The sequence below is a fragment of the Ostrinia furnacalis genome, unplaced genomic scaffold (assembly GCF_004193835.3).
Source record: "Ostrinia furnacalis isolate ACB-3 unplaced genomic scaffold, ASM419383v2 OfSCF6681, whole genome shotgun sequence".
In the NCBI taxonomy this organism is placed as follows: domain Eukaryota; kingdom Metazoa; phylum Arthropoda; class Insecta; order Lepidoptera; family Crambidae; genus Ostrinia; species Ostrinia furnacalis.
The window spans coordinates 149353-163138 of NW_021136920.1; the positions used below are offsets into that span (position 1 = coordinate 149353).

Sequence of the window (13786 nt, forward strand, 5' to 3'; positions counted from 1 at the left end):
CCAGGCTCTTCCCGCGACCTTCACCAGATCGTCGGTCCACCTAGTGGGAAGGCTGACCACGCTACGTTATCGTCACTCGGGAACTTTTCTGCCCCAACAGTCAACGTCTCTACGAGCTATTATTCTACAGCTAAAATGTAGTTTGATGTAATAGGTAGAGGGCTTTTGTGATTTGGGGCCATCCATAAAGTACGTCACACGAATTTCATGATTTTTTGACCCCCCCTCCGTCCTTGTCACAGGTAGTCACATTTCTGAGACCCCCCCCTCCCTAGTGTGACGTCGCATGTTTTGCAATTTCACATAGAAAAATTATTAAATTAACAGCAGTTCCGAAATTAGTTTTATTTCTATTTAAATTAAGTATTTTTTTTATATGAAATCAACATTATATCAAATATCTGAAACAATTGAAATGTGATGTCACGAAACTTAGGACCCCTCCCACCCCTTGTCACACCATGTCACACTTTGTCAAACCCCTCCCCCCCTCTTTACGTGTGACGTACTTTATGGATGACCCCTTTGGGACAAAATTCAAATTCGATGATTTGTTGATTGTTCCTTTGTTGATAGAGGGTATTTCTCTTTTCTTTCAAATGCCATACTGGAAAGACACACAAAGTTTTCATACCTACTGAGTTTTGCTTATACAATTAGTAAGGTTTCACAGCCACGGGGACGAGAGGTAACCCAGTTTCATTCATTTGCACACTTCTTGACAAAGACATGTGTGGATTATTTACTTTAATTAATTAACCAAAACTTATTTAAAGGTCACTATTACATTAATGCATGACGTGGAATAATCCTGCATGTGAATTATTAGGTCCAATTGAGTCCTATAATAAAACAAGGCAATAATTTTTTTATCGATCTTTGTTACTACATACATAATAGGAACTGGTAAAGTAGCCTAGCAACGTGATACTACTTACTAGATACCATAATAAAATACTTCCAGTAATGTATTTTTTTAACACTGCGCCATTGCTTTTATTAGGTATGTTTAGGGTAAAAACCAAACGTAGTAGTAGGTATATTGGAACAATTTTAATTAAAAATACTATAACAACTAAGTTACTTGTCACTAGTGATAACTAAACTAATTAGGCAAACGTTTTCTTCCTCGCTTGCAAGGCGGTTTCAAACACTAAATTGTCTATCTGGTTCATGAGGATCAGCCTGTCCTCTTCACCTAAATTAAATAGCTTCTGTGCCAACAAAGCTCCGTATGTTTCGCAAAGTTCTTTACAGTTCTTTTCCTGTTTTTCTAAATTCGTCTGGAATTCGTCGGCATACGACTTGGATTCTTCTTTAACTTTCCTCCTTTTCGCGGGCACTACGTGTTCGGTATCCTTGGAAGTTTGGGTGTCGCTAGTGTCGACATCTTCTATAGAGGCTTCCTGGTAGAACTCCTGAAATGTAAATTTTACGACTCAGAAACTCGACTAAAACTGAACTTTATTTACGGTCTAAGACCCTATCCCTCCCCCATACTTCAGGGCGATAGTCCTGGAGCCCCCCTGCTAAAAAATAACCCTAGATACGCCAAGGGCCCCATGCACAGAATTTGACACGGGCTTCGGATGGTATAGTTACGCCCACAGTTACGCCACTGCCTATTATAAATTATTCTGAAGTCTGAACAAACTGACACAGGAATTAAGATTCATAAAGGCCAAATCTAGCTGACATAATATTTGTAATACGAATTTGTGTCTGCAATTAACTAAAAAAACTGTTTTTAGTATTGTTTCCAACCAAAACCAATTGTTTTTAAAGAAAGTAGGTGAAGTAAATACGGATTACTTACGTCTATGTTAGTCTTGTCGTACTCTAGGTCATACACTCTTCCCAAAAAACTGTTCATACAATCAAATGCAAACCAATTTGTAGTATAAACATTTTCCCCGGTGGGGTCTGTCTTCATTTTCTTAATTTTATTACAATGAAATCTGTAGGATGCCATCAGGCTGTCCTTTTTCTTCTTTAGGTCTTCAATTTTACAATCCCAAGTGAGATTACGCATGATTCTCTCCCACGCTCCGAAACCGTGATGTTTTCTTTTGTGGTTCGGATTTTGTGGGTCCCAAAGCACCGGTTCCAATTCGTAGTTATGCAGAAATTCTAGCACCATAGCATTCGTCCAATCCATGGTACTTATTTTTGTAATTTTACTGTCAAAACATGGTCAAAACTCGTCACAATTATTGACAAAGCTTTAAAAAATAGGACTCACGAAGGCGAGGACGAATGATTGTACGAATGTGTCGCGCGATCGCCCCTCGCGCGGGAACTACATAGCACGGCCGGGCGGGCGCCGGGCATACGCGCGCGGCGAAATCTGATAAAACTCGGGCCGCCATTTTGCCGAGCACGAACGTTCGTGCGCGTGAAGAGTGGCGATGTTGTGCTATTTCTGTCACTCCCACGTATCTGCATCTGCCCGCGTCTGTGCTCGCAAGTTCGCAACTCGTCCGCTCGACAGTTCAACGCGTAGTAGGTAGTAATCGCGTTTTGGGTTATCGCGTACCGTGCCTACCTCATCGTACCTACCTACCTTTTCGTGACGTGTTGTGGGACACGAATGTCATGGTTTTACTTCAATGTTGGACCGTTCGTTGCACGAATCACGAATAGCTCTGGCAACTGGCAAACAACATTTATGAATTTATGAAATGAATGAAGTTACTAGCAAAATGTTTAAGGCTCAGTTGCACCATCTTACTTTAACTTTGACAAACGTTAAAAGTCTGTCAAACTCCATACAAAAAACACCGGTTATCGTCAAAGTTAGGTGGTGCAACTCAGCCTTAATATCGTTCTGTTTTTGTTTAACAATAAGAATCATTTATTTAGGGTAAGTATTACAACTTATTTAGTACTATGTTGTAAGTAAAAAAAAATACTGAATCATAGATAGATCGTAGACCTTATCCACGTAGTTGACCTACTTATTAAAAAAAATCAACCAAATAAAAAAATAAATCATTTTGATGACAATCGACCATCAAAAAAGAGTTAGGTAAGTTAACTTCTTACTATAAATAAAGTCGCGTACAATGACACCGCATCACACATTAATAAATTATAAATAAAACTATACAGAAGCGTCGTATGTCTTTCTGTGCGTCAGACAACGTTTCTCATGCTGTGAAATACGAAGCTGTTGCTACGTGTGGCTACGAAACGGGTGGGCCCATAAGCGGGGCGATTAGCGCAGTAAAGATCCAGTTACGGGCTCACGTTAATGGCAAATGGCAGTATTTGATGTCAATTATGATGAATTGGAGCCCCTAGACGTGTCAGTTAGTTTCAACGTTGTTTAAAGATACGAGTTATTATTAATAATTATAATCTTATTCCCTATGCTTAATGTTTTGCATGACGGTCATTACAAAGAATTAAAAATAGGACATACCTAGTAGAGAATTTGCATAATCCTGGTACATTGTATTTAAAATGATGTATAAATTTATGCAATCCAAATTGCTAATGTTCTTTAAAAAAATATAGTTAGTGAATTTATTAGTTAAACGGAAGTTCTACATTCTACTTGAGCAAATAAGGTACATTACAATCAATCAAACACTTGAACAGTAACAACAATATTATTTACGATGAGCAATAAAAAAGATACCATCACATTGTACGTCACGTCATCAAAGCAATATCATGATTAATTTATTGATGATCTACGTGCTTCATAGATTAGTATTAGATAATAGTTTGTTAGATACTTGACCTTCATTTATTATCAGCCGTCCGTCAAAAGGGTCATTATCATAGAAACACATAATGCTCTCAGAGAATGAGCTGCTTTATTCAAAAGAGTTGATCACAAGAATAATATCAAATGTGATTTATTGAATTTAAATTATGTACATTATTGTACATACCTACCATAATTTATATTCTACAGTCCACACAATAAGAAACAAAGTAAAATTCCTACTTTATAAGTAGATAACATTTATTGATGTTGAACATCATACAAGTCAAGTGCACACACGTGTTAATAATTGAATGCATTCACACCGTCCTCGACCCCTCGTGGTCGTGATATCAGCTCAATAAAAACCGCTTATTTTATGGCCCTACTGAGACAATACAAGTAGCACTCTACGCGTGAGATATTAATGCCAGTAACTAGTTTTTGATTAACATACTCGTACAAGCTAGTTTAGAGCAGAGTTTGCATTAAAAATCTTTTCTATTGATAACGATTTGAGATATTTTAACCCGCTTCATTTCTTATCATTTTATCATCAGGCCATTTAGTCACCACTACAGGAACATGACCTAGGAGGCAAATGGACTGAGTATTTGGCCAGCACATATCTGTGCATAAAAATGAATATGAACACATAAATATGAACTAATATTATTACTAACAACAACGATAAGATGAAATTTTAGACATCCTAATCTCTAATAGCGATCTTGACCAGACAACCTTCAAAATAATATTGATAAACCGTTTGTTGCGATTGTTTGTATTAATTTCTATTTATAGAAATAGTTTCTTTTAGTAATTCATAACAGTACCAATTTATTCGATACATACGAAATGTAGTAGGGCAAAACTATTAAGTCAAACCTTTTTGGCTTCACGAGCTTACCAGCATGAGTGTTAAAAAAGTCAACGATTAACCATTCCCATTAAAATTACAATTACAACTCTTCATATTTTATTAATTTTGAAGAAGAAAGTAAAGAAAGATTTTCTTTATTTAAACTGTTTATAGTTGCACCACCTAACTTTGACCGTAACTTTAACGGTAACCGGTGATTTTTGTATGGAGTTTGACAGATTTTTGACGTTTGTCAAAGTTAAAGTAAGATGGTGCAAGATTCCGTGGAGGGTAGTTGAACGGGAAGCATGGTCGATCTGTTTTAATGGTTTCAATTTATTATTTAATGGACTTTAGTGTACAAATTTGGTGTTATTTTGTGTTCTAAAGTGCAGTGAAGTGATAAATTGTAAAAAACATTGAAATACTTCGAATTTGAGCGCGCATCGAGTGTCGAGTGGGTTGCATGAACAACCCGCTTTGGACCCGGTGTGGCGTCTCGAAACCTGCTTACGGGCATCCACGGAATCTATGAAAAATCAATAGAACTGAAACACCCACGTTCTATTGATAACTATGTCAATATTTTTCACTCGACATTGGCAGAAATAAACCTCCCAGAGAGGTTTGATTGCCACAAATAAAAAAAAAAAAAAGATGGTGCAACACAGCCTTAGGGAAGAAGTAAGTCAACGTCAATGACCTACAGCGGTTTTTGCACCCTGCTTATAGTATAATATTGATTTTCCAAAGCCTAGAACTGCTAGAACGCACAAGTTGGCCAGGTGCACAAGACCGGTCGCTTATAGAGATGCCGAATTATCGATAGTTAACTGATTCAGGAAAGAAAATAGTATCGATACCATCGATGGCGTGATACTACCTCTCATGCCTTGAATAGTACTTGTTACATTTTTTTATTTCTCCAAAGTTAAATGTTAAGTAGTGGGTTCACCACAACAATAGTGTAGCGACAGGGATGAAGCGTTTCTCGAATCTCTAATCGCCAGTCCGATGCTGACACTGTCAGGCAATTATTCTGTCCCCGATAGGTAAAAGGGCGCATGTAACAACAAATCAAGGCGACATAACTATCGGATCGTATTGTCGCCTTGACTTTCGTAACTTGAAAGTTATCAACAGTATTTAGCCTAGGCGCAGACCATCGACTTTTAGTTCGCCGATAGTTGGGCCCGATTTTAATTTGCATGAAGAATCGGCCAAATCAAATCGGTGTAATGTGCGCACTTCCATACATGCCCATACTGATCAACCGCCCGACTAAACTATCGGCCGACGACGAAAAATCGATGGTCTGCGCATAGGCTTAGTCTAGTATCGATAGATAGTAAGCTATCGAGCAGCATCTCTAGTATAGTAGCGTAGAAGTTCAGTTAACTTGCCCACGATAACTCTTGGACAGCTTGTAATTACCGTGACCAGTGACCCCAGCTCCTTGGGCGGTGACGCATAGAAATAATAAATAAGATAAATGAAACAAAGGGCCTACTCAAAGACATAAACTTTAAATATCAATCCACAGTAACAAGACAATCTCTGTATGCTTTTTAGCATATTTTTTTTCTGTAGGTCTAGTCTAGTTTAGTGGCACTTTATATTATAATTGAATCCGTTCACGGAGCGATGTAACTCCATATTACAATAAAACGCTGAAGCTAACGCCCGTATTCACAAACGATGCTTGCCTAAGTGTAAGTGAAGCAGCAAACGCACAGCGTTGAATAGAGATCTGTGATTGGTTCGTGTGTCACCCTGTGCGTCCACGCGCACTTTCGACATTACAACTGTCACGATTTGCCACTTATGGGGGCGAGTTACTAAATGGCACTTTTAAACTTTTAAAAATTATTATAGAAAGAAACAGGCACAGGCAAAAACTATTCGGCCAATGATCTTTCGTTTACCTACATGCGGAGCGTGGACCAAACTCCTTACAGCATCAGACCAGAGGAATATTTACTTCATAATAAATAGGGTGCTTTGTTTGCCTAGACCCGTAGTTTAATAACAGCAAGATGAGCGATGACGGCTATCTATCATGATATTAACACAAAATGTCTCCGAATTGACGCCGTTAAAGTTATAATGTCAGCCCCACCTGAGCGATATGATTAAAACGATACTTAATAATCGTTAGTGCCAGGCTGTTGCTACCTTTGACAGTCATAAAACTATTTTTGAAAAATATCTTGCCGGCTAGTCGATTTGCACGAAAATCGTCCGCACAAATGTGCGAAACGTCCCATGTGCGAAAAATAATATTGTTTTAGTAGGCGTTTCGCCCGGATGTATTAAAATCGCGTGCGAATCAACTTTTTCGAGAATTAGTAGCATGAGATTACTAGTTCTCGAAGGAGACGATTCGCACGCGATTCTAAAATACTTTTAATACAATATTATTATTGACATTGACACATTCGTGCGAATCGACCACTAACCCATTTTGCCTACCTGCCTTACCCTACCCTTGCCTACTACCTAAATATCTGACTACCCCAGATGCACTCCAGAAACTGCATTTGGGTCAATCAGGTATGCGCCAATCATTACAAAAAACCCAAGCTGTTAAAAGTTCCTACATCAGCCTAACTCTACGTACTTATTCTTCCAATGGTTTCCGATTTAAATATAGTTTGTTCTCCTCAACTGACCGGCAAAGTCAATAGCACAACATAAACTAGAGTTTAAATAAACAGCGTCGGATGTAGACTTACCACAAGAGTTATTTGAGTAGAATTTTTGTCGATGAACCTATAAATAGTTACGTCATTTTCACAAGTAGTATTTGCGCAATACAAACATTGTATGTATTCGAGAAAATGTGTCATTTTTGGGAATCCCAATTAACAGGTTGATTGGGAAATTTAGATCGAAACAACAAGATTTTATCCGTATGAAGGAACGTAGATCCACGCCCAATTCGATTGTCTTATTATGTCTGGAGATTCAGTATACGAAAGGTTAAATAAAGCAGTAAACTGCCAGCTTATGAGAGCACTGCGGCCACAAAAGCCGTATTGAAATAAATTTTATTTTATTTTTCACACATTGAAGCTACGATCCCAGTGTACCCTCAAACTACAGAATGGAACACATTTGTAAAGGATCTATTACATACTTTTAAGAGGATTGGATCTCCCTTTCAGTAGAATTCACTGATTTATAAAGCGCAAAAAGGACAGGTCTCTAAGTAAGAAGAATAGTGTGAAAGGGTCACTTTGGAGAATGTGTGTATCATGCAGGGAACTTTTTAACATGTTAGTAGATAAAGGTAAAACTATATAATATTTTAATGCAAAAAAAAAGTATCTTTTTGAGACCTTTAGCCTAGGCGCAGACCACCGACTTTTAGTTGGCCGATAGTTAGATGTTGTTAATCAGTATGGAGATGTATAAATGCGCATATTACACCGATTTGGTGTCGGCCGATTATTTCTACAAATTAAAATCGGGCCCAAACTATCGGCCAACTAAAAGTCGGTGGTCTGCACCTAGGTTTAATGGTCCCATTTCAATATTGCAAAATAGTTTACTTAAGATTTAAAAAGAAATTCACTCACTCACTGGTGGTAAACAATGTTGCATCTTCGTAATTAATAGGTACATTCTATTTTGCAACAGTTAAATGACTGAAAATAACTGGCTTTGCTTATTATATTCCCAAGAGAAAGTTGAAAGAAAATCCTAAGCATTTCAGTTTCACATTTCTTATTACTTGTACTAGATTCTGCAGATCATCATTGATTTTCTAGTATTTTCTTATAAAGGAAACGTTAGCTTCACAGCTTTACTAAAAGGGAATAGAGACAAAGAATCGATGGTTATATTCACAATGCTAAAGAAAAAGTTGTTTACATTGACGACATCGCAATATTGGCAACGAAGAAGCACTTTTTAAAACCACTGATGAACTCCGATGTTTTAGGAATTTAGCTAATCCAATCAGTTAGGTAACATTGAACCTTACACATTTCTGTTAAAGTTGAAGTTCGTGTAACTCTTTGACGTTTTACCGTATTGCGATTTGCGAGTGAGTTGGGAACTTGGGATTAAATTGTGCTTTTATGTTTTTTACGAAAAGGTGCGCCGAAACAAGAGTCGTGTAAATATAGAAACGGGTTGGAGTTGCAAATTGAAATGCGCCGGGTATTTTGCGTACTTGCGAATAAATAACTTGCAGAATAGACAAGAGGTATTTAAGCATAAACAGAATGAAAATAGAGTTCTTTATGTAGGTAGTTGTTAGGGGGAAACGAAATTACGTTTGGCTAAACTAAATTCCTACTCCGAGCCTTAGGTTAGTTAGTAGTTTAAAATCAATTAAAAGATAGCCAATTCTAGAACAACTTTTGCACTAAGTGGTTTACCTACATATTCTGTCGGTCCATCCTAATTGATTATGAAAGAAACAGTGATAACGTTATCTATTATCACTTCCTGTTCAACCTTGACGACGTCGTATGACATAGTTTGATGGCTTCACCTAACACGCCGGTGCTAAAACAAAAGATGACCAAATGGCATTCAAATATTCTAGTACGTAAATCAGTCTGTGCCCGAGGTATGGAAGCGGTACGGGAGGATGTTTTTTGTTGGGTTAGTAGTAGTTTACGTGCGAAACGTCCCCTTTCAATAATATTTTTTTTTAGTAGGCGTTTCGCCCGGATGTATTAAACGTATTAAAATCGCGTGCGAATCGACTCTTTTTTGAACTAGTAGTATGCGATTACTAGTTCTCAAAAGGGTCGATTTGCACCCGTTTTTAATACTTATGATACATCCGGGCGAAACGCCTACNTTAGTAGTAGTTTACGTGCGAAACGTCCCCTTTCAATAATATTTTTTTTTAGTAGGCGTTTCGCCCGGATGTATTAAACGTATTAAAATCGCGTGCGAATCGACTCTTTTTTGAACTAGTAGTATGCGATTACTAGTTCTCAAAAGGGTCGATTTGCACCCGTTTTTAATACTTATGATACATCCGGGCGAAACGCCTACTAAAAAAAATTATTATTGAAAGGGGACGTTTCAATATTTTTTTTTTTGGGGATTATACGTTTCGCACATTCGTGCGAAGGAAAATCGTGCGAAACTACTACTAACCCTTTTTGTTGCGTAAAATGTAAGCGAGACTTCAGATTTGCATGTCAAAATCACCCCTCCCGTGCCGCTCCCATACCTAGGGCATTGACTGAATTAAATTATGAGTTAATTCTACACCCTCATTCAGACAACGGCATGTCAAGATTAACACTGTAGCATCTTTTGTAGTGTAGCGATAATTAATGCACCAATAGTACAAATATGTAAATATTTTTTCTTTCTTTCAATAATGCAGTCTAATGTGCTGATAACTGTACTCAACAAAGTACACAATGTTACTGGCACGTTACAAAGTAACCTTAAATTGTTACTTACTAAGTTACTAACGACTACACTGCGGTAGACCACAACAAGTAATAATTCATTTCAGACCACCAAGTAAGATGCTTGACTTGACCATAAATATTTTCAATAGGTATTGGTCGATGGCTGAGACGTGGTCGCTTACTGTGGGCCTCATTAGAAGGCTCAAGGCCACCCAAAGGGCGATGGAGCGTGCTATGCTCGGAATTTCCCTGCAAGATCGAATAAAAAATGAGGAGATCCGTAGGAGAACCAAAGTGACTGACATAGCCCGCAGAATCGCTAAAATCAAGTGGCAGTGGGCGGGGCACATAGCTCGAAGAGCTGATGGCCGCTGGGGCAGGAAAGTTCTTGAGTGGTGACCACGAGCCGGAAGACGTAGCGTGGGCAGGCCACTAGGTGGACCGACGATCTGGTATAGGTCCGCTCGCATCCAGACACCTCCCGCGTGCCTGAATGCGAGCGGCACAGAACCGGTCTTTGTGGAAAACCTTGAACGAGGTCTTTCGGCTGAAACGAAAGAACTAGATTAAATATAGCAGGTAGGCTGAAGGAAATCTTTGTCTGAAGTTTTGTAGAATATAATGTTACATAAATAATATAGTGTGCTAAAACAGATTTTTATCAGGCACTTGACAAATCGCCGGCCTTGCGACAAGCTGCCACGATTTAAATTAGCAATGTTCATTGTCGATTTTCTATAGCAAGGTGATTTTATTTAACCGTGCATGCTTTGTATTGTGTCCAATTTGTAAAGAGCGCGTGTTGGCGTAATCTGAAACTGTACCTATAAACAATGTTAACAGCATTGTTTTTCGGCAGTTAGCGGTAAGATAGCCAGTTACTCTGTGGTTAAGGATTCCTAGAACGAAGGTGAAGCCATAGTTTAGTCTGGTGAAGCTCCCTAAAAGTATTTTTACAGCAATTGATTTATTTGTTACATTCTTACCCCCTTACTAATAAAAAGTAACACAGTTGTTGAACACTGTTTTAAAATGACATTTCCATACTAAACGGTTCTTTAAAACACTGTTCAACGAGCGTGTAAGTTTTTTTAGTAAGGGGGTATATTAAATAGTAGAATGGCTTGATCAATACTCTTGAAAAAACTTCTGGACTTTGACCCAGGATATCATGGAGCTAATTCAATTTCAATTTAATTGGGAATTTCCGCTATTACTAGAGAATATTCATTATTAGCTTTGTAATACAATGTCAGTAGATGGGATTAGTCAGAGTTAAAATACACACACTGCTGAAAATACCTTACCTTTGAGAGCCTTTGAGTAAGCTGATACATTTCGGACAAAAACGGTTGCCCTATTTAAACTCACCTTGTCACTTACCAACATATTTGACTGTATAACGTGGTACAATACATGCTTTTAACACAATTTTGGAATCCTAAATAGATCCTAAATAGTGCAAATAATTCGGACATTTAATAACACTAAAAGGGATCATCATTACAGATATTTGGATAATTTCACAAAAATTACATTCATTGGATCAGATGCAGATTATGTGTAGGTCTTGGTAGAGACTTATTTATAAAAGGCAAGATTGACTAAACAACTTTGGTTCTAATTAAAGTTATGGGACACATACATTCCGACATTCGGGATAACACGATAATATGCACAATGTTTTGTATTGTTTTTATAAGTTGGTTGTTATTCAGGCGCGACTCACGAGCAGCTGGATTTAAAATGATTCCATATCCGAAACATTAAAAACAAATTACGTAATACTCATTTTTAATGTTTTTGAAAAATACAAGAACAGCTATCATCACAAAATCATATTTGCTCCCTTATAACAAACGAACATATTTTTTTTACATTTTTACACCCTTTGTTATTTTAGATCAAAGTAAAATACATGAAAACATAGACAAGGAAACACGATCCAGGGTAACCCCAATCCAGGTCACAGACAGGTAACATGCTTGAGTTCAAATCATCCCATAGACAACAATCTGTACAATCAAAAACTCAAGAAAACGAGCCACTGCAAACCGTTAATGCTCATGATGATGATGATGGTGTTGATATGGTTAATGATGATGATAATGATGCTCAATCATTCATATCTCATTTCGATTAAGGTAGGTATCGTCTATTTACTATTTTAATGGTGACCACGTGAAGTGATGTCGTTTTTCAAATAGTCTGATAAAATCAAACACACTGATAGCCTCGAAGAGTATTGCAATATAATTAATTAATAAAAAAAATACAATTAATTTAAAATTTGGGGATGAGGAAATTCGAAATTTGTTTGATGCTCTCCATAAAATGACTTCGTTTAAAGCGTTTTATAGCCGCTTAGAAACTGGATACAATCATCAAAACAATTGAATTTTAATCTATTGTCCCCAACTAATTGAACTAGTAACAAAACAACAAATTACTGTCAAACCACTAAATATTATTTCTATCTCAATAAGGAAAATATAGACGTCATGACACGAGGAAGAACGTACCTATTATTAGCGTAGAATGAAAACAATGATATCGATGGATATAGTCGATTTATTAGTTACCATTGCTTTTATGATTTATGGGAGTCGACAAGAATTATTATGGATCCTAATGACAGACTTATTAAGATAAGCAGTCACTACCTATTTGAGGTGAGATTAATCCTTCAAGGCCCGCGAATCTAGACACAATAGATAATCAATTGTTATGACATTAATTAATGCCGTCTGGGACTCAAGCGGTTAATTAGATTGATAAACATAATATACAAAAGGAATCATAGAATTACAGAAACATAATGACATTATTTAGACGATTTCAAAAGTTCACCTACATCCAAAGTTTCTGCTTTTGTTTCTTTCCGGTGTCTTTTAAGTTTTGTCACCATAAAAATCAAAATTTTCTTTATTTGTTTAGACTAATTAAATTAGTACTTGCAAATCGTCAAATGCTCTTAAGGAGCCTATACATGTCTCATTCTTTTTTTTCGCCCTACCATACTTTTATCATAAATTACCATAAAGAACTGAGAAAAGAATTGGATTTAGAATGTAAGCAGTTTACAATGAACGGGACTATTCCCACCACTGCAACTCATGTGTAGCCAGGATCTACAGCTTGACCGCCAATAAAACCCAACCAATGAAGGTCAAGTTTGTTCCGGGGAAAGTTAAACTGTTGGACCCGCAAGTTAAAAATGAAGTAACAACTCCTTTTTACATTGATATTAAAGTTCATATTGATGATGAGGATGTTGAAAATGACAATGAAGATGATGATGATGACCATGCTCAACTCGAGCTACTGACTTTGTTTTTGTCTTCGACGGGAATCGACAACGACAGCATCGCCAGCCCCACCACTCTTTTGAGGCCACTTTGCACGCCCTGTTGAAAATACCAAGGTTAATGAACAAATTGTATTTTGGTGAGCTACTTTCACCTGAAGGTAAAACAAGAAGTCCGTGAACATTTTTGTAAATAAACTTGATGCTAATTAATCAATACAAATCTGACATTATCGGTAACGTTGTCTAATTTAAGTAATTTATGGTAGGTATTACAACCAATAATCTATATTAATAATTTCGTCAAGGGGTACGGTAGACTGGATCGAAACCTTATATGAATAACAAAGCATAAAAAAATAACGATTTTGAGTCGACAACATATATCCGCAAAATTCGGATAATGGAGAATTTCGTTAAATTCCGATGGCATTGACAAACAAACCGCTGTCGCCATCTTTAGTAGTTCACCATCCACTCACTATGCGATCAACGCCATAAGCTGGGTTAAG

General features: G+C 37.2%; 1 protein-coding gene across 1 annotated transcript; it reads right to left on the reverse strand.

Annotated features, from left to right (window-relative positions):
- Nucleotides 1-817: 817 nt before the first annotated feature.
- Nucleotides 818-2319, reverse strand: LOC114362670 (uncharacterized). The gene is made up of 2 exons (XM_028318140.1): nucleotides 1817-2319; nucleotides 818-1418 (listed from the first exon to the last, which is right to left on the reverse strand). The coding sequence occupies exons 1-2, from the start codon at nucleotides 2156-2158 to the stop codon at nucleotides 1110-1112; spliced, it is 651 nt and encodes a 216-aa protein (XP_028173941.1). The 5' UTR covers nucleotides 2159-2319; the 3' UTR covers nucleotides 818-1109.
- Between the last annotated feature and the right edge of the window lie 11467 nt (nucleotides 2320-13786).

Coding starts and splice junctions, on each gene's coding strand:
- LOC114362670 (XM_028318140.1), bottom strand. CDS start 2,158: ATGGATTGGACGAATGCTATGGTGCTAGAATTTCTGCATAACTACGAA. Junction 1,419..1,816: donor ACGACAAGACTAACATAGAC/GTAAGTAATCCG, acceptor TTTACATTTCAG/GAGTTCTACCAGGAAGCCTC.